Genomic DNA, 21,468 nt, shown 5'->3' with positions numbered 1-21,468 from the left:
TCATGCCAGGCTGGGAACATCTGCTCCCGGTCGCCTTCAGACAGAGGGCAGGGACTGATCGTGCTGTTCGTCAGGCTCCATTCACCACCTGCGATAACACATTCGCATCCCATTGCCATTTACGTAGGAATTTCAGGAGGAGACGACACGGAAGGAGTCACCAATTCACAGAGAAAAGCATTAATTTGCTCAGTCTGAATCCCCACGGCGGGGCCGACTGCGGTCACCCAGACGCTGCATTTACACTTTCGCCTGCGTGCCTTATTTTTCCTCTCTCTAAGTCACAACCAGCTCCCCCCATACTGGGATTCCCCGGATAATTACAGGCAGCATTAGGAGCGGGGATGGGGGATGTGTGCGTGGCCAAGGCTCAGCAAAATCTCTCTCCTCAGGGTTGACATTTCCAGCCTAGGAAGGAGGAAAAGCCTGCATGAGAGAGGTGTGAAGTCAAAGCAATAATCAAATTTAGGTATAATGAGAGAAGCTGGAGAGGTTTTCAACGTTCAGAACAAGATTAGCAGCTCTGGGCACAGGAGGAACGCTGCAGTTCCCTCTGCTTTAACGAGTCCGCAGTACAAATTGCATCTCGAATTGTTCTCGGTTCTGGGACCCGTTCAGCTGCCGACGTGGTGCTGAATTTTTAAAGCAAAGTGCAGGCTGGTAGGAGAGAGAGTTTGCAAATCAAATCACCGAGGACAGCTTAGAAGCACCAGCCAGTGCAAAGAGCAGCAGATGCTGGGCCCCAGGGTGCAGTGCAGCCATCCAACACATGCCTGAACCTCCACGAAATTAAAGGCTTTGCCACTTGTTTCCTCCCCACAGGAGATACAGAAGATGCTTTACAGAATCCCTGCCTCCTTCAGGCTGCATCAGCGTGCAGGAGAGCACAAGGATGAAGGGTTACAGCATCTTCTGCTTCCGCTTCCATGTCCTGCCTCAAATTGCTCCAAAATCTGAAGCTACCGAGTCTTCCCAGAGCCCCAGATGTGCTCAGTCCTTGCAGGATTTCGGCGCGGAGGAGCATGCAGGGCGATGGAGGTGCTTGCAAAGACCAGAGACGCAATCACTGCCTCGAGTGCATTTCACTGCCCTTCAAGTGAACGCCTCCAAAGTCATTAAAATCAGCCCCTTTGACGGCATCAAGCCAACAGCAGAATGTCAGAGCCCGCAAACGGTGGGAAATGTCATTTCTTAATGTTTCTATCCCAGTCTCCCATTCCGTGGTGCCGTTGCAGGGGGTTATCCCATTACGCAGCAGCCGCAGCAGGGCTTGACAATCGGCTTCTGATGGATTTTTAGCGCTGAGCAAATACGAGGCATTTTTACTCAGTCCACAATGAAAGAGATTTCAGCTAAATCAGATAATCTCTTTGCTCTGAAGCTGGCCAGGCAGTATCCGCTGCCAGGTCCCCATGCTGAAGCCACCTGGATGTCAAACTGCCGTAATTCCACGGTGAAGAAGAGCTGATCCGAGCGCTGTGGGAGAAGACAGCCGTGCCCCAAGGCACAGCTCCTGCAGCAAGGGGGGGACCGCAGCAGGAACAGCCCCAGACCTGCCACCATCCCTCTCCTGCTCAGCAAATGGCAAATCCTTCCTTTTCTCCCCACAAAAAGGAGCAATTCAATCCTCCGGTTTCCCTCAGATTCATCCCTGCCTCCAGGGATGATGGGGACACGGCAGGAAGAAGAGTGATTAAGAAGTCTGCCCTGAGTGGGATGGGGTCAACAGGGATCCAGCTGTGTTCACCGCCGATCGCATCCCACCACAGCGTGTTTGCAGCCCAGCAGAGAGGGGTGGCCCAGCAGAAGGACAGCTGATGCCAGGGCACCTCGGCAGGCTCCAGGGCACTCGAGCAGGCACTGTGCCATTTACACCAGGCAAGGATTGCTTCCCCAATCTTTCTGTCTCCTTCCTCCACCATCAAATAATTTCTTTTCCAGATGACTTCCATGCATGGAAAGCTCCCTTCCAGCAAGTCGGACACTTTGCCTATGGGCAGGTTTGTTTGGTCTTCAGGACATATTGAGATCTCCACGCTCCCTTATCTCACCTACAAACAGGAGACAACACACACAACAGGGGCTTGAAAACTTAAAAAGAATCATCAAAAGAAGTGAAAAGTTGTTTGCTTAAATTCCATCTACTGCAATAGCTCACACAGCGGCAGAGCCAAGGTGCAGGCAATCTTCCCATAACTATTATTCCCACCTGGATCCCCTTCTTTAACATGCCTGCTCCTTCCTCTGCCCTCCATCCGTGTCTGTTGGGCTAGAAAAGATATTTGGAGAAGGGAAAAAAAAAAAACCCAGCCAAATAAACACCGCTTAGCTCTCGGTCCTATGGTATAAGGAACAGTAAATGAGTTACTTTACATCATACTTTTCTTCCACATCATTGCTGCAGGGTAACCCCGGAGTGATAAATTCCCACTCAGAAGAGAAAAGCATCCATTCATCGCTGAGCCCTGCAAGTCCGTTACCAAGAACAAATTAGAGGGCAAAGGTTTATAGCCTCAGAAGGATGATGGGCAATGCCTCATCTGCCATCATTTTGTGTCAGGGAGGGATCTGCGGGGCGCGGCTCTTTTTTCGGTTTGTTTAAATAAATGACCATGAAGCATGAATGAAAGCTCGCCCATTTAAAACTGGGCAATCCTAAACATTAAGTTTCAAAAGTGACTTCAAATTACTGGAAGGTTAAATTTCGTTTCATTTTCCATACAAGTTTCTTCCGAGTGAAAATAATTGAAAGCCATATAATTGCATTTCCAAGCAGTAAATTCAGACCAGCCACAAAGACTGCAAGCGCAGCAGCATAACGAGCGGTGGAAGAAACAAAGACAACAAACATTTTTAAGGAGATGGAAATTGAAGTCCGGGGTTTCCAGCCGTTGTAGAAAGTTCCATAAACTATCACCTGCCAACTCCCTCGCTTCACCTGTGTGCCCATCACTGAATACACTCACAGATAAGAAAGCGTCTGTCCAGCTGAAAATTTGAGCTAGAAGCAGAAAAAGCTGCACATGTCTGAATTAAAGGACAACATAATTAAATGAGGTGCCTTACAATAGAAATGCATGGCAGGAACGGCTGAAGCCAATAGGTAGACGAGTACATGAACTATTCATGCTACAGAGATTTCTGACAAAACCCTTAATAACCCAAAGGCAACGTTTTGTCCAGCAGAGCTGGCAGTAACTTTGTGCTGTAATTTGGTCATTGACAGCAAATGGAGATCGGCTCGGAGCTCATTTGGTCCACTACATATTTTTTTTTTTCATCCTGAAAATGTAATTACATCTACTCTTTGGAAAAAAAATTACTGCTTTGAGGGCTTCGAGGCCAAGAGTTTCTTCCCATACCCACTTGTAATCAGTCACCAAGAGAAATATTTACTCAGAAGATCTCTTCAAAAATTTGGAGTTATTTTTAACATAAATAACTTTGTTATTTTGTTCCAATCGATGAGGGAATTCAGTTGGGCTCCATCAGCTTTAAAGAAAGTATTTCATCCCGTTCCTTTGAAGAGAGAAGCAAAATGCTTTTTTGTAAAAAAATGAAGCGAAGAAGAGGAAGTTTCTTCCCCCCCACGCCGAGCTACATAGTACCAAGAGGCAGCAAAACACAGACAATTTCAGTTCTTGTAGTTTAAGGGGAAAACTTTGAGGATCAGAGCTGTGGGAAGGACACAGTGGGAGGAGCAGGAGGTGTAGGGGAGAGGGTTCTTCAGGCAGTTTGAAGAAATCCCACCCAATTCAAGCGAAACCTGTGAGAAGTCAAGACTCCATCCCTCAGAGCAGAAATACCTCAATTTGACCCAAATGCCTTTCCCTTGTAAGCAAACCCGGGAAGTTGGGGTATTCCCCCAAGCTCTGCCGAGCAAATCACCCCTGCGGGACCAGACCTGCCACCGGCCGGGCAGCGGCTCCCTGGCCCCAGGACAAGGATGCTCCCATGGGAAGTTGCCTGCGACAGCCACGGGACTCAAGATCTGACTCAACAGCCCCCCTCCCACCTACAAAAGCTCCACCTTAAAAGTCTTCAGTTTGGCATTTCGCTTCTCCATCTGCCTCTTGTCACTGGGCAGCTGCTCCACGTCTGCACCCTTCTGATGGGCACAAAGTTTCTCCTCATTTCCAGCCTAAATGCCAAGCTATTTCCACTCATTCTTCTGTGAAAAATGGGTTGGGTTGTTTTGTCTTGTTTTGTTTTTTATTAACCTAATTTGCTCTTCCTCTCCCTGGCGTCCATTTCTATGCATAGGGCGCCAAGGCAAAGAGCATTTCATTGCTCAAATTATGCCATTTCTCCATATTATTTTCTTCCCAGGTCGTGGCAGGGATTTGGTGCCGGCTCAACACTCGGAGCCTTGACACCACAAAGGCGACGGTTTTCCTACTGATCTCCCCAGGCTTTGGATCAAGCCTGTAAAGAAGAAAATACAGCTAAGCAATTCCAAACGGAGGCCCTAGGAAAGCTAATAAAGTGCCACATGCCTGCGTTTGCTGCGGGGAAGGATCAGCTTCCCTGTTTAGTGCTGCTTATTAAGTCATTACAAACAATTAAAGCAGCGGAGGGGAAGAAGACGGAGCCATCCTTTCCAGCTCCCCAGCCTGCCTCTCTGCCCCCTGGCATGAATTTCATAAGGCACAAATCTCCCAGCGGGAATCCCTCAGCAATTGATTTCCTACTCGTGAAATACAGCAGGCAGACGTCCTGGCTTTCCTGGCGAGAAAGGGAGATGAAAGGGAAAATTTGCCTCCGTGTATTTTCCGAGCCACACAGCTGCGATGTCAAACCTCCCCCTGGCAGGAGGCTCCTGCAGGAACATGTTTCCGTGGGGTGACAACCTGCTGCCGATGCTCAGACGATGCTCTCCATGCATAGGTGACCCCCGCGGTGGCAGATCCCCCATTCAGGCTCCGTCTTTGCTCACGAGCAGGTCCCAGAAGAAAATCCGCAGTGACTACGTTTCCCTGGAACGGGTAATTTCCAGCCCATTTTTCTCTCTATCTATTCCACCTTCCACAAAAGCGGCGTGCCTGGGATTGCTTCGGAGCCGAGCAAATAGCTCCATCACCAGTAGGAGCACTGGGGAAGCAGCAAAATGCCTAACAGCCGAGACAATACAAACCCACTTACCAGCCCATCCCCACATCTCCTGGACTCACTCGAATGCTCAAGAGAGTTAAAAAAGCCACCCTGTTTTCTAAGAACCATCTGCGCAATCGAAACGCAAACGACAGGCGCAATCAGCCGCAATACAAGCGCCTCTCGGCAGGCGAAGTCGCAGGCACGGCGGCAGAGATCCCAGCCGGCAGAGTTCGGAGATGCTCCCTTACTGACAACGATGCCACCTCAATCGATGCTCGCTCACCACTTGGGTCACTTTTGTTGCTTTTATGTTAACGACGCCTCTCGCACACTGCAATTGTGTTTTCCCTCCCTGCAGCCACCTGAAAAAAGATCTGCTGATCACCTGTCTTTTGCTCACCGCTTTCTGCCCAGTATCACTTTTCCCATATATAATTGGCAAAATTGAGCTTGTTTTCACACTGGAAAGCAGCCTGTAAGCTCTTTTACCAATTTTAATACAGTCAACGAAACAACAAAGTTAATCAGGTGCCCCAGTGCAGAAGGAAAAGAAAAAACTGAGAGCAGAGGTGGGAACACCAGCCATGGGTAACAGCAACATGTTCTGCCTCTCCCATGGATGTTTTTCTTTCCAAGCCACAAAATCCTCTGTCCCTTGAAGGGCTTCGGAGGGATCTGCAGGTTGAGAGAGTTGGGGGTGTTCAGCCTGGAGAAGAGAAGGCTCCAGGGAGACCTTAGAGCCCCTTCCAGTCCCTAAAGGGGCTACAGGAGAGCTGGGGAAGGGCTTTTCACAAAGGCATGCAGTGATAGGATGAGGGGGAATGGCTTTAAACTGGAAAAAGATAGATTTAGATTAGAAATTAGGAAGAAATGTTTCCCTGTGTGGGTGGTGAGCCCCTGGTGCAGGTTGCCCCGAGAAGCTGTGGCTGCCCCATCCCTGGAGGTGTTCAAGACCAGGTTGGACGGGGCTTGGAGCAACCTGGGCTGGTGGGAGGTGTCCCTGCCCAGGGCAGGGGGGTGGAATGAGATGATCTTCAAGTTCCCTTCCAACCTAAACCATTCTATATGATCTGGGCTGCTCCACACAATACAGAGTGAACCAAGCAGGAGTGCTGCAGAGCCGCACGGGGAAAACAGGGAAGATGCTACGACAGCCCAAAAGCTCTTCTCACCTTGAATCCTGGCCAGATAACAGGGAGATTCAAAGTCTCAAAAATAAAAAGCACCTCTATTTCTGCACAGCCCAGCTGCTGAGCATGGGGTTGTTTGGCTGAGCCTGTAAACCCACAAGACAACGGGCACTGCCAGCGCCTGATTGCAGAGTGAGGAGTTCATCGCACCCTCCCTGTAAATGAGGATGTATCGGAGGACAGACGTGTAATTGATTGCTGCGTAACCTGCAGAGACACGCAACTAATCTGCAGTTATCTAGGACTCACTAAGCAACACAAAAAGGTTATTGATGCAGTTGGGGAGTGTTTCTGTACAGCATGTGTACCTCCTGACATCCGAGGCGGAGAAATGCATCACGCATTTACAAGAATAAAGCAATTCTTATTACACCAAAAGAAAAAAAAAAATATCAACTTCCCAGCAAGGTGCCTCGGTGAGGGTTTGCAGAAGTCAGTGGAAACAGGCCATTTACAAGGAAATCATTTTCCTCTGCCTTCAAGTGGAATTGAGAATCAGGTGGAGATGGAGAGGTCTCACAGAGCCCGAGTGTGCTCCTTATTGATAAAATGATATTACCGAGGATCACTGGTATTAGAAGTGGAAAGACTTATTCGGTCATAACTCAGTCCCTCCAACGCAAAACACCTTCTCCTGCTCGGTCAGCTCTCGTCTGAAATTACTCGCCTGGCAGGAGGCCCTGCATGGCCCAGGGAGCTTTGTGCTTCGGAAATTATTCCCAGTGGGAAACACAGAGGTATATTTTAATTTCTTTTCTTTTTCTGGTCCTCCTCCACAAGCATCTGCACATCTTCTCTATGGTGCAGTTGTCTATAATTAAATTTGCATCAATAAGATTTCTGATGGGGACCTCATTTTCCCCAGCACGCTGTGAAAACCCCCGTCAGTGATCTGGCAGCTTCAGTTCCCCAGGGAATTAAATTCTGGGGCTTTGCTTTGGGGTCCAAATTAGATTTTAAAGAGAAGAGGTGGCTCCTACTGACTGTTGCTGCTCTTCTGGTTATTCCTGCTGCACACAGTGAATCCATTCTCCCCCTCACTTGCTCCAAGACAGATGTCCCCACTATGTCCATGACCACGGGGTGTAGATGAGCAGACAGCACCAGCCGCAAACCTCACTTTGCAGCAATTAATTCCCTTCCCTTTTGCTTTTATTCTCTTTTTTTTTTTTTGTTTTGTTTTGTTAGCTTGGTGTTTTGTAGCACACCATTTCCTACTTAGTTCACCTCAGTGACCCAGCTTTCATTTTCCCCGTCACCCTGACACAAGGACCACGCTCTTAAAACTGAGTTTTCATTAGCAGATATTTGGGCACATGAATTAGGACGACCTATTTGAGTAGGTCAGGCTGGTAATAATTGCAGAAGTGAGCTGTAATAAGTGACCGTAGTCCAAAGCCATACAGTCAAGTTTCACTAAGCTCAAATCGGGCCTCCTGCTTTTCCCTTTGTTCCTTAGAATAAATCAATTGTATCGTAAACCTTGTACGCCACTATGTTTGTTGGCCTGAAAAACATATGGGGAAAGGTGCCGGCTCTGTATAATTGCACTGGAAAAATGTTGTGCCAGAAGACAAATTTCACGTGTTGTTTTGTGTTGGTTTTTTTTTTTTTCCAAACAATAAGCATCATACCAAATATTAAAACATCTTTCTAAAACATGATATTAAGGTGAAGATGAGTCATTTCACTGTCATAACACAGGCAGGGAGGGGAAACCAGAGTGAACAAAGCAGCAAATTCAGTCAGCAGCAATTTGCACTCCATAACCCTCCGACGATTAGGCTTTTAGGCCAGAGGAGCTCTGCTACTTAAGCAGACGAGGTGACACATTTAGCTGTTGCTCGGAGATATTGGAGTATATTGCACAGAGCCTGCTCGCCAGCCAGCATCCCTGAAGGGCTCCGTGCTGGTTTTCCAAGGATGCGTTATAACCCCATGGCAACGCCGTCGTTCACAAAGCCTCATAGCTTTCAAGGAGGGTCAAGCAGTGACAGAAAGGGTGACTTCAGAAGCGACAGTTCAGATGTCATTAAAAAAAGTCAGAGCGACAACTCCTATCACCTGGAAGCGACACAGATAGCAAGGGCTTTTAGCAGCTGAACAATAAGCAGCTTAGGAGCAACTAAATAATGTACAGTTCCTGCATGGGATGCCAGTGGGTTGCAGCACCAGACAGCACGCGTGTCCTACACAGCCCTCGCCCGCCGGCAGCACGGCACTGGAAAGCCCAGTGTGGATGGGGACCCAGGAGAGGAGCAGAGCTCTACCTGCTGACTCACACCCATTTCTTTTCCACCCGATTAGGGCAACTAACATCCTTCCATTTCTCTTTTACTCCGATCCTTTTAAACTAGGATTCCTCCTTATATCTTGCTTGTTACCTCTGCAATCCAACAACTGTGCTGGAGAACCCCCTTGTAGACATGCCGTGGCCGTCTGCTAAAGGAAAACAGAATCCTGTTAACTTTTCAATGACCATTGATAGTTTCAAGAGTCAACAGCATTCCAAGATAGCTGGCCAGGCCAGGGCTGTGCCAGCACCACCAGGCTGGGGAACGTCCTGCAGGAGATCCAGCACTTCCAAAAGCTGCTGGGAGTGAGGGCTGACCCATTGCAGGAGCTTCACAGCCTTCTTCCTGGCTTACAGGAAGGCAGCAAACAGCTCCAGCCACCTTCTCCCGGTGCTACAGCTTTAATTCCTCATCACCTCTGGCCTGAGGAAAATGCTCACACAACACTTGTCTTGGTTGCTCCCCTGCAGAGGCGGAGATGGGGCAGTTGATACATCCCTTGCCTGACAAAAACGGGCTGTTTATAAGTAAGACTCGCTACTCTGATTTTCTTTAAAGTATCTCCAGCACCACTTCGCCTTCACTGCAGCTCGTGGCAGGTTGGGTATGTCACCAGCTGCTGGACCCATTGCAGTTGTTATTACCATTGAAAGGCATTTTCTTCATCCACAACTCACCGGTTCACTGATGGAGACACCTGCTCTATCCTCATCCCCCAGAAAAATCAGGACCTACACCCCTTGCCTGCTTCTCAGGGGTGTCCCACAAGGTGAGCACCATCATCTGCCTAAGCCAGCCTGGCTTGCTTTGGCTGGGAAGGGTTAGGAAGCAGGAGGACATGTCCCAGATCGTGGCAAAGAGGGAAGCACGTAGCAGAGGGGTGATGAATAAGCTCAGGTTTCTCCTTTCTGACTCACCCCAACACCCACCAACTGCTATTTTGCTGAGCCAGCACCACTCCGAGAAGGAGCAGTTGGTTCCTGGGGGATGTGGTGGCCAGCCTCGGTGCATCCCCAGACTGGGACCAGAGCAGAGCAGTGGAGACTCAGCCCCAAGGCAGAGGTTACAGTATAGGGACAGTTATCCTATAATAAATAACCCGACCACGCACACTGCCTTTACTCACCAAAAGCCATCACTCACAGACTGTTCGACATTATCGGTTCTGGGTATTAACCTGCAGTGCTGTACCGTCTTTTGAAAAGCCTGAACACCTCATACAAATAAAATCACCCTAATAACCACCGACTGCAAGATAGTCAGCCAAGAACATTTTGTTTTGGTGAGCAAAGAGCATTGATCGCATATCTGTGTCCTTGAGATGAACTTGACTCTTTGACAGCAGCAGGAACCCAACAAAACAGAATTATCTCCCCTGCTAATCCCTCGGGGCGGGGGTGGGGAGGTGAAGCAAAGCAGTCTTATCAAACTGGAACCAGTCACAGGACTTCTCCAGAGGCTGCAGGAGCTTCACGTTCATGCCCAGGTCCTGTGAAGCAGAGGGCTGCTGCTCCCCGGCTTACCTGCTGGCAGGGATGCTGAGCCCAGCACTGCACAACCCCTTCCTCCAAAGCTGGGAAGTGAAGCAGAGGGGAAAGTGGTCCCTTTAGGCGTCCAGGAAAGCTGGAGTCCTAGAACAACAATCCCAATCCAGATCTGAGCTGTTCACGTGATTACACCCTCCTCTGAATCTCAGCTTTTCAGTCAAACCTCCTCTCTGTCTCTGCAAATTGTCTATGGATCTTCCCAGGATGAGCATCACACAGACACAGAGGTGAGACTCAAAACCCACCCCAGAAGAGGACAAGGACTGCCATCACTGTGACCCCGGGGAGATGATCATACCTTGTCCCCCAAACAAGAATGCCAAAAGCAAGGTGCATCCTGAAGGGTACCCTGGGTGACTAAGAAGCCATATTCTTTTTGCTTTATTTAGCAGCTCTCCTTGAACTCTACTCCAAAGACAAGAATATACTTTTCAAAGAGGATGGGAAAGCCCTGGAAAGCTACTGCCTGGTCAGCAGGTGATCCGTGACTTCAGGCAGCAGTAGCACAGGTGCATTAAAAATTTCCAACACAACCACCCCAAGTAGAGCAGAGCATAATCAGTTCTCTGTTTTCTTTCCCACGGTTAATTCATTTCCTTTTAAATGGCTGAACATGTCTCCTATCCCTGCGAGCCCTTGCAGGAAGAACACACTCATTCCCTTCCCCGGTGAAGTCACCCCTCCAGCAAGTCTGGTTTCATCTGTGCTCCTGCATGGAATGAAAAGCAGTTTTAATTCAACAAAAATTCAAAATTAAATCCAGCCGAGATTACTGTGACTTTGAAAAAGGAGAAGAAAAAGGGGGTCCATCTCAGGGGCTGATCCAGGGTCACTCATCCTCTTTAGTTGCCCCTGTGGATTAACAGAGGAGGCCAGATAAGCTTCACTCCTGGTGACCTGGAGAAGTCCTCCTCAAAAGGACTGAAACCTGGTTAGAGGCAGCAGCCTTCTGCCTCAGATGACAACCATTTAGACAACGTGCCCTTGCTGGAGGGCTGAAGCATCACAGGGGGCTCAGACAGCATCACTCACACAGTTGGTGGGGAAATAATCCCATCATTTGAGCAGATATTTTGCAGTGCTCTCCAAAAGCAACACAGACAAACAAAGCTTCTGCCCTGCCTGTCCCCTGCTGGTGCTGGGCACTCCTGATGTCCCCGTCAGGTACTGCCAGCAGCACAACTCCATAACTCCAAAGGGATGGATGGCCTTTGTCTGGAGTCAGCAGCAGGTGAACCTTATGATGGCAATAAAGCACCACTGACTCGGCCTCGGAAGGGATTTCCCCCTCCCTAATATACTGCCTTTTCTTTCTGGTTGCACAGCTGACTCGAGCTGCATAGTGTGAACGGGGGTTTCGAGAGGCAAAGCCCATCGCCATGGCATGGCTTTGTCAGGGATGGAAACTTTGTCCCTCTTGCACCGTGTTGGTGATGGAGCTGCTCGCATGAGAGTAGGTCCAAGTGGCTCAGAGGGAAAACACAGCTCGTGTCCTTTGTAACAGTGACTTCAACTAGTGCTTGATTTTCAGGGCTTTGTGCCACCGGAACTTTTATAATCAAGTGGAAGGGATGCCCAGCCAGAGAAAACAAGATGAATAAAACATCCTCTCAGCCTTCCCTCCAGGCACTCCCCGTTTCACACCGTGCCAATACGCACAACGCGCCTCCTCCGTGCTCAGCCGCCAGCTGCGGTCGGATCCAGAGCCGGCACAAGGGAAAGACTCTCACTTTGCTGGTGGAAGCGCTCCTGCAGCAAAGCAATTTCCTGCATGAATTTAGATCTCTTCGCAATTGCTCTCCCTAAAGCAGGTGAGCTTCACTGCGGGTCTGTCAGAGGCAAGGAGCACAGCTCAAAGCAGGCGCCGTGCGTTTGTCTGGGGGGTGTAAAAAAAAAAAACCAACAAAAGCCCCTCTACTCACACCAGACGATGAGATTAAATTCTTAGTCCCCATCTCATCTCTGACAAGGTTGTTTTAATCAAACACATCCTAACCAAGGCACGCAGGAGACCGTCCTCGCTACGGATAATGAGAGGTAAGGTGGCGCAGGCAGGCGGGAGGGATGCGGTGCCGGCACAGGGCACAGCCCACGGGTGGTCCGCAGGAGCCCAGCCAGCCCCGCCACCCCCAGCCCCTTGGGGACACGTCCCCAAACACACAGCACCGGGGCACACAGCCCCCGGCCGAGGCAGAGTGACAGCCAGCTCCAAGATAACACAGTTTGGGGAGTGAAAGGACAGCTTCTAAGCTCTCCCAGAGACCCCAGAGATGCGCTTTATGCTGAAAACCAGAAAGACACGATGGAAAGATTTTTCCAAGCAACTTGAACACCCTTTTTTATACCCTTTGGGGGAATAGATACAGATCAGTAAGTTTAACATTGCATTCTCCCCAAATCCTCTCCCTGTATTTCCTTCTCTGTTACAAAGACGACAGCGATTCCAGGAAAGCTGCCTTCCCCCTGCAGACCTATGAAAACCCCTTTTTTCTCTTACAATTACCTACAAACTGTGTCAGCTTTCCCGAAACAGGCAGGAGGAGGGCTCTTGAGGTCTTTCATCTGAAGAAATATCATCCTATGGATCTTCTCAGGCAATCTTGAATTTCTGTTTAATTTTGTTTAGGCCTAACTGCCAGTCAGATTTTAGTTGAAATACAGAAAATATCTGTAAGAGTTGTACACTGAGCACAAAAAAAAAAAAATAAAATAAATTACCATCTGCTGAAAAGTCAGTGGTAGCCACGGCCTTAAGGAGTTATGTCCTCAAGTGCAATGAAGTGGTCTGTTCCCACCCAGTTACTGGTGCACAATAATCTTGCCAGAAAAGGGTGAACATCCCCAGAAGAGGAGCAAAGTCAAACACAGCTTTTCGCTACGTTGCTCATTTAAAGGAGGTGACCTGCTCGGTTAAATGACACAGCACACTGCCAGGCGTAGCGCTGACGGATGCTTGCATTTTCTCTCACCTGATATCAAAACAAAGGTCAGGCGACCTGCAGCTGGGGGATACATTTAAAAGACTAAAGGAGAATCAAAAGACCCTTGATTTCCTTTTTCCTCTTTTTTATAGGGACATGAAGGTAAAGTGATCTTATATTGTTGCTGGTTTTGGTATATGACCTGGGGTGCCTTTCTGCCAAGCTTCACAGGGCTCCTGCGGCTTGCGACGCGCATCTGAAAGGATTTAGCTGCATTTCCAAAGCTGGACCACAGACCCAGCAGGGGAAAACCAGCTGAGCTCCCCCAGAGCAGCTGAAACCAGCACAGATCTGGCAAGGTACAGCTGTTTATTTGTTGATTTTGAGCACTGTAATGTTGTGTGCCCCCCTCCCGCTCCCTCCCCGCGCGCACACACTTGTGCATCTTCCTTTGTTAAAACCAGCCAGTGTTCTCTATTGAAGCAGTTTAACCCCCTCCCCGCTTCCCACCGTTCCACACATCCCTCCTTCAGCCAGCCACGGCTTGCCAGCCCTGGGTGCTGCCTGCGCACCTCAACACCTCCTTCATTCCTGAGGAGAAACAGCTCTGGAGCATCAGCTGCTCACCAGCATCCACCTTATTTACCATCTAAATAGCCCCGCAGAGAGAAAACTTTTTTTTTTCCCCCCTCAATCCTTCCCTGGTGTGAACAAGCGCTAATTGCCAAGATGTGCAACGCACACCCAGAGCCATCACGTTGATATGATTGCAAAGCCGGGTAACGTCAGCATCCCAGAGACCCTCCTCCAACTCGGATTAGAGAGAAGAGGCTCAACAGTGCCGAGCAGCAGGTGCCGGAGGAGGCAGCCGGAGCCGCTCACCAGGTAAGGGGCACTTCAACCCTCCCTTCCCAATCCCGGCTTTCCCTCTCCCTTTATTGCTGTGCGACAACAAAACGCAAGTGAAGTGAGGCACTTCTCTTTGCAGAGCCAGGGGACCAGTTGCCAAATCTTTGATCTTCAAGGGGAGGGGTGTGGGGGGGGTGTCCGTTGTTTGTTTGCTTCCCTGCGGAGGAATTCTTGGAAGTATGGGTCAGGCGACAGCGATGGATGTGGCAACTGCCGGAGATGTAAACAGATGGGGTAATTCTTGCCTTGACTCTAAAGTGGATTTGCTTCATTTTGTATTCTTCCCACCCCCAACCCCCCCTCCACCTTCCATGAATAATCCTGAACTTTTGAGATTTACAGGTTTGTCTGTTCACCTGTGCCAAGTTTTGTGCTGCCACGGGTGTTTGTAATGGGGATTGTCTTCATATTGAATAAGATGATAACCTACCCTTGTTTAAAGTGTTACTTTAATTGTGGGTTAACCTTTCACTTCCCAGCTGTGGGGATGGCACAGCAGCGCTTTCCGCCCTTCAGCCGCTGCCAGCTGCAGCCTGCACTGCACTGCAGAGAGGAACGGGCAATCGCTACTGCATGTCTGTGTCCATAAAGCAACTCACAAATCACCCCAGCAGCAGCTCAAGGAGGGGAGAGGAGCTTGTGATAGCATTTATCCATCATTTCCAGCCAGAACCTTCTTTCCAAAGGGCCATTTCCCACCCCCACCCCCCCCCCCCTTCTTTTGCTAGGGGACCTCGGCAGTGGGGAGTAGCCATGTCGGAAACTTCTTCATTGTTTGCGAAATCTCAGTCAATGAAAAGAGTCTGAACTCCAACACAAAGAAAGACACTAATTAAGTACTGCCACGCTTCTGCTCCAGCATGGAAAAGCAAGCGCTGTGCAAGTGAAGCAGCAGCCATCCCTCAAGTCCTCCGAGGGCTGTGAATAGCCGACCAGGCACAAAGCTTCATCTCTGCCCTCCCTGTTCCTGCCAGCCCCGAGAAGAACTCCTGCTGCAGACAGCTGGACTGGAGCCACTTGACTTCCCCAGCAGAGAAAAGCCACAGTTCACCAGGATGTTCTCAGAAGAGTTCCTTGACTTACACAGGGAGTTATAATTCTCTTGTTTGCTTTTTTCATGGAGCCTTTGTGTCTTTCGATCATTTTTTCTTTCCCCTGGTCACTTCAGAATCTAACTTCCCCAGTGGTGGGGGACAGTTGAGGTAAGTTAGACGGTCCATGCTGCCCCGCAACCCACACTTGGGAAATAACCCACTTCTAAATGAGATAGCAGCTGCTTCTCAAACAGAAAAAAGGCTCTCCCTCCTGGGCTAGCAGGGCTTTCAGTGACATCTGAGGGTGGTCTGTGACCAGCAGGCATGGGAAACAGCTCTCTGTGGGATGATCTGAACAGCACCTGCAGTAACGCAGGCAACAGCTGCTACCTGGACAACAGCATGAGGTTCAACTTAACATTCCAGGAGCAGGCAGCTGATTTCTACGTTGTCCTCCCTGTGATTTACTCTGTGATCTGTGCCGTTGGGCTCACAGGCAACACTGCTGTCATCTATGTGATCCTCAAGGCCCCCAAGATGAAGACTGTGACAAACATGTTCATCCTGAACCTTGCCATAGCTGATGACTTGTTCACACTTGTCTTGCCCATTAATATTGCTGAACACCTCCTCCACTACTGGCCCTTTGGAGAAGTCCTCTGCAAGGTCATCTTGTCCATAGACCACTACAATATCTTCTCCAGCATTTATTTCCTAACGGTGATGAGCATAGACAGGTATCTGGTAGTACTGGCTACAGTCAGGTCCAAGAGGATGCCACATCGTACATACCGAGCAGCCAGGATTGTCAGTCTGTGCATCTGGATCCTCGTCACCATCATAGTTCTCCCTTTCATCATCTTTGCCAATGTCTACATAGATGACCTGGAGATCAAGAGTTGTGGTCTCAATTTCCCCAAGCCTGAAAGGTTTTGGTTCAAAGCCAGCAGGATCTACACCCTCATCCTCGGCTTTGCCATTCCAGTATCTACCATTTGCATCCTTTACACCATGATGCTCTACAAGCTAAGGAACATGCACTTGAACTCTAACGCTAAAGCCCTGGACAAAGCCAAGAAGAAAGTCACTATTATGGTCTTCATAGTCCTGGCTGTGTGTCTCTTCTGTTGGACCCCCTTCCACTTGGCCACCATTGTGGCTTTGACCACTGACTTGCCCCAGACTTCCATGGTCATTGGTATATCCTACTTCATCACCAGCCTAAGCTATGCCAACTCATGCTTGAATCCTTTCTTGTATGCTTTCCTGGATGACAGTTTTCGGAAAAGTTTCCGGAAGATGCTGGAATGCAGAACTTCTTGAACAGTGGGTTGGGGCTCACAGATCCCTTCCCTCCCATGGCTTTGCAGGGGCAACTTTGCAGACTGAAGGAGCGGCTCATGGATGCACAATGTTCTTTCTTTCATTCACATGTAATGTATGTGTCTGTTTATCATTCCCATGGTTTGTCCTGCTTACTTGCAAGTCCTGCATTCTTCCCCCTCTGCTCCTCCCAACTTCTGAAAGTTGCATTTCTATATTCTTGTTTTTAATCACACCCCCTGAAGCATTAGGACAGAAAACTTCCTTTTCAGAGTATTTCTACTGCATAGTGGTCCTTTATTGCCATCTGCTGTACAGCACAGACATGCTGGAGACCAGCTTCCAGATTAATGCAACTCTCAATTCGTAATAGCTATGTTATTTGGAGGATTGTTTCCCGGAGCAGAGCTAACAAGCACTCTCAATGATATCAATAAAATGGACAGAGGATGCGAGATGAGTATTTGGAAGAGAAAATGAACCATTTTCATGTTCATGTGTGCACATATGTGTGTTACGGCTTTGTTTTTGATTTTGAGAGATGTCTGTTTTCCACCCTCACCCCAAATTCCCTCTTTCCTGAGCTGATAACACAAGTTAAATTTAAACCAAAAGCAAGATTTGGGTCTCAAAAGCAGTGTTAAACAACACACCATTCAAATACTACGGCAACTGTGGGAGTTTGTGTTAGGAATTATTTTTAACTAATTGGTCCTGTTAAGTGTCAAATATATACTTATTTAAGAGTGATTAATGAAATAAACCTCATGGGAAAAAAAGAGACTGGTCCTTCTTTCACCAGAGAAAACACCAATGCTACTTGTCCCATGTCTTTGCTATTTATATTGCATTTTAACGACTATAAAATAAAATATTGTAGATTTATGACAAAATTAAGGTGTTCCGTAAGCCACAAGAAAAGCCCCAGCAAGCACCGCAGATAAAATTCCTTCTTTAATAAGTAAATAGCAAAGCAAAGTGCTTCAACAGAACCAGGGCCTGAGAGGAAGAGTCTGGAAATCAGAAATACAGTACTGGAAGCTTCAAGAACTCCCACAAATATGTTGCAACTCCATCCTCCCCCTCCTAGCAAGGCAACCCCTCCCTCACTGATAGACGGTGGGGTGAGCACACCACACCTTCCAGCTTCCACAGTCATGGAAAAGCCTCACCTCCACCATCAACGCGTGGAGGTGAGCAGGGCTCCTTGCCACCTTCAGTCCTTAGCGGTGATCTACCACAGCCAGGATACTGCTTGTGCCACAGCCCCCTTATTTTGGCTCTATATTAGCCACCAAAGCACCTCGTTAAATGGGAGTGGACTTTTTTGGCCAAAGCCATGCCAGAGACTGCCTCCCCTCATCACCTCTGCAAAAACCATACTGCTCCCAGCCCTCATCCTGGAGGGAGATGCCCAGCTGAGCACAGCAGGAAGCTGTCTTGTAGGGATGCAGTAAGTGGAAGGTCTGTGAGAAGCTTATTCTCACACCCTTTAATCTCTGTAGGGTATATATATTACTGGCTTAAGGGAGGCTTTCTCAGTTGAAGTTTTCCTCTCTGGCTTTCCCCAGATCCACAAGCACCAAGCAAGACTCTTACTTGTCCAAACCCCACCAGGAAAGTACAGGACAGGTAAACCCAAAGAAAACGGGTCTAGAGACCAGCTATATTGCACATACCAGAGCCCATCCAGGAAACCATCCACTTACAGCAGTTGTCCAAGGTCTATCCAGAAAAGGGAGCTGGAGACAGGGCTGCAACAGGAGTCCAAGGTCCATCCAGGAGGCAGGGCTGGAAACAGGTATCCCTCCAAAAAATAGGAAAGGAGACTGCAGGGCTCCTCTTAAATGGGCTCCTGGAGCAGTGGGTGAGGGTGTGGGCGGAGGTCCCAGGTAAGGTCCACTCAGGACAATTCAGTCCTATCAGTGCTGTCAGGGCTCTGGCGCCAAAATGAACAATCTTCAATGGATCGTGATGGCAATCTCATGTTTCCCTTTTAGAAAACTAAGAGTGATTTGTGAGTACAAGATCACTTGTGTTGCCTTCTCAGTGTTAAAGGTGTTAACTTTGGAAGAAAGATGAAGGAGAACACATTCTTCCAGCTGAAACTTTGCCAGGAACTTCATTTTTTATACCAACTGTAGCATTAACTTGCTGTAAAGCTCAAGAACTGAATCTGTGGTCTCAGCCAGACTCATGAGGAACAGACCACGGCAGCGGGTCCTTATTCCCACAATCTTAAACCCCCAGACTTAGTGCCCACAAGGTTCCCAGAGCCCAGTTTCATGGTTTGTCTCCATTTGTCCTTAGCTGTGCCTTGCAACTATCAGAAAATACCAGGAATTTTCCAAAACCAGGTCCTGACAGCATGTCTGTGCATTGGCACGTGAGGGTGGGTGGTGTGATCACAGCAAGCCCCAGGCGCAAGAAGTGGAACAGGGAGGCACCCAGAGAAGAGATCAGCTCCACTTAGAAGGTGCTGATGGCTCTCAAGAGGTATCAAATGACTCAAAGAATTTGGAGAAGAGGAGGAAGACCTGGGAGACGGGGGACTGGGAACCATACAGGTGACCAATTCTGGAAGGAAAGCTGGGTGCTGTGGTCCTGAGCGACCTTCACAGGGAAGGAGGCAGGTTCCAACAGCAGATGAGGGAGTGCAGAGGTGTTGCATGACCCCTTGGAGGAGCCCAGGCAAGGCCAGGGAGCAGAGCCAGCCTGCGCAGGCACTGCTTTAGCACGGTTGCCACCTGCTGGCAACGGGCTCCCGAGGTGGAAAAACCTCTCCGAGAGCAGAAAACTGGCTCAAATGATGCCACCTCACGCACAAATTGTCTAGCTAGCTGCAACAGCGCTGTTCATTGGCATCAGGTCTGTAGGAAAGGCAATATATTTCATTAGGTGGAAATTCATTAGGTGGAAAATACCTTTCGAGTGTAAGTCGCCCACTTCCAGACCTGACGGTGTCATTTGCAGGGGCTTTTCCCCTTTGTCACAATTGTCACAGAATCACCGAGTGGCTGAGGTTGGAGGCACCTCTGGAGAACCCCCAGTCCAACCCCCCTGCTCAAGCAGTGTCACCTACAGCGGGACTTTGAATGTCTCCAAGGATGGAGATGCCACAACTTCTTCAGACAATCTGTTCCAGTACTTGACCACTCTCACAGTAAAAGTTTTTTTCCTATGTTTAAATGGAATTTCCCACATTTCAATTTAAGCCTCTTGTTCTGCCACTGGACACCACAGAGAAGAGTCTGTCCCCCTCCTCTCTGCACCCTCCATCAGGCACTTACAGACATCGCTCAGATCCCCCCGAGCCCTCTCCCCTCGAGGGTGAACAGTTCCAGCTCTCAGCCTTTCCTCGTACCACAGCATCCTGCCTGCATCTGGGCTTTTCTCCCTGTAAAATGCTTTAGATGGGAGTGTCGGCTCCTCTTTGCTCCAGTGGGCTGCGGGGCTACAAGGGGAGAAAGGGTTTGCTTTGGCCAAGGTCTCCTCCAGTGCTTTGGAGGGGCTCCGGCTCCCACTGGTGCACCGGGCTGGCCAGTGTGCGGCTGGTGGAGCATCCAGCGGGGTCCTGTCTTTCAGCCCGGCGGCACTAAGTGGCACTCTTTGCTTTCGGCTCAGCATCACCGGCTCTCCCACAGCCCTGCTCAGCCTCACACGCAAGCTGGTTCCACGCTTCTGTGGGGAAGGCTGTGAAGATGGGCTGTCCATGGCCGGGCAGAGCCTCTGAGCGGGGCACCCGAGGGCAGGCTGCTCCGGCTGCTCCTGGGAGAGCAGAAACCACCTTCCAGGAGACACTTGCCCACTCCTTGCACAAGTTCACCCCAGGGAAAACCTGCACGACTGCTCGTTCATTTGAATTTCAGCAGGCTTGTAGGGCTGGCTTGCTGCGGGTCACACCAGCCCACATTAGCCACAAATTAAAAGTTGGAAGAGTTCAATTAACAATTCACTGAATAAATTCCCTATCACTGTTCCAAACCAAGCATCTCTCCCAGAGTCTGCAGGGTTGCGGGAGGCTGAATCAGTGACCCACACGGTTCCCTCCCATCCTAACCCCCTTCCCAGCCGGCCATGCATCGAGCGGGGAAACCAGCTCAGCCCCAAAATCGGAGAAATTTCCTTCCGGGACAGTCCGGGATGTTTTAATGAGTGCAAAGGTGCCGGGTAACCTCACAGCTCCCTGGTTACAGCAGAGCTGAAGGCTTTCCACGTGCTCCTGCCCTCTGCAGCAGCTCGGAAGAAGACAGTGGACTCCTCCTGTCCTCCGGCTGCACCCAGAAGGACAGATAGCCCTGGAGGACTCTGCTTCATCATCCCTGGGAGAGGGCGAAGAAGCTGTTTTCCACCCCAGAAACAGGAATTAGGGTTCATACAGGGCTCATATTCCCACTGCAGGCTTTACATGCAGGCATCTGAGATAAGAGGTGGGGATCGGAAATTACTATTGCTTTTTAAATCTTCGTGCTGCAGCAGGTAATAATGGCTGTTTCAATCAATTGTCCTCATCCAAGCTGTGCTGCAGCTTGTTCCCCCGCAAAGCCGTAATCCCCTGGTACTTACGTAGTCTCGTGCTGTCTCCTACTGCTGGTCACGATTTTGGGTGAGAAAAGAAATAACACCCCACTGAGGGATGAAGGCCTAGCTCTCAGAAGCATCTTTAGATGGGAAAAAAATGAAAAGAGAGATTAAAAATGGATGAGCAAAAACTTGGAATATGGAAGATGTGAAGCAGAAGCATCTCTAGAGGATACTGTTAAAAGCAATCCAAGAGAGAGAATTTGTCCCTTTCCTGTACAGCCTGACTTACATGTAGCAGTCTCCTTGTCACCTATAGGATGCTGGGAGCCACTTGGTGTCATCTCGATTAGGGACGTTTGGTGCTAATGTGCCACTGATGATACCACTGCAAAGCCAAGGAAACACTGACACTCCGGCTTTACTGCTAATTCTGGGAGAAACGAGCCTGGTTTGGTGCCTTCAGATGGTGTTAGCACCTCAAGGGTTGACATTGCCACCTGCTGCTGAAGAGAAGGGACTCCCCAGGCTGGGGTCCCTTTCACGGTGAGTCAGGAGGTCATCTGAGGACCCTTTGTGGGCTATGGGAACACAGCGCTGGCAGCTCTTTGTCCCATGCCCAGGCCAGACCATGT

At 49.3% G+C, this 21,468-nt stretch overlaps 1 protein-coding gene across 1 annotated transcript; it reads left to right on the top strand.

The window, feature by feature from the left end:
• Positions 1-15,313: 15,313 nt before the first annotated feature.
• NPBWR2 (neuropeptides B/W receptor 2) lies at positions 15,314-16,312 on the top strand. Its single transcript, XM_009893572.1, has one exon. It carries the CDS (start codon positions 15,314-15,316, stop codon positions 16,310-16,312), a length of 999 nt encoding a protein of 332 aa, XP_009891874.1.
• The last annotated feature ends 5,156 nt before the right edge of the window (positions 16,313-21,468 follow it).

The sequence above is a fragment of the Charadrius vociferus genome, unplaced genomic scaffold, assembly GCF_000708025.1.
Source record: "Charadrius vociferus isolate BGI_N301 unplaced genomic scaffold, ASM70802v2 scaffold259, whole genome shotgun sequence".
Taxonomy (NCBI): Eukaryota; Metazoa; Chordata; class Aves; order Charadriiformes; family Charadriidae; genus Charadrius; species Charadrius vociferus.
This window is presented reverse-complemented; position numbering and strand designations above follow the sequence as displayed.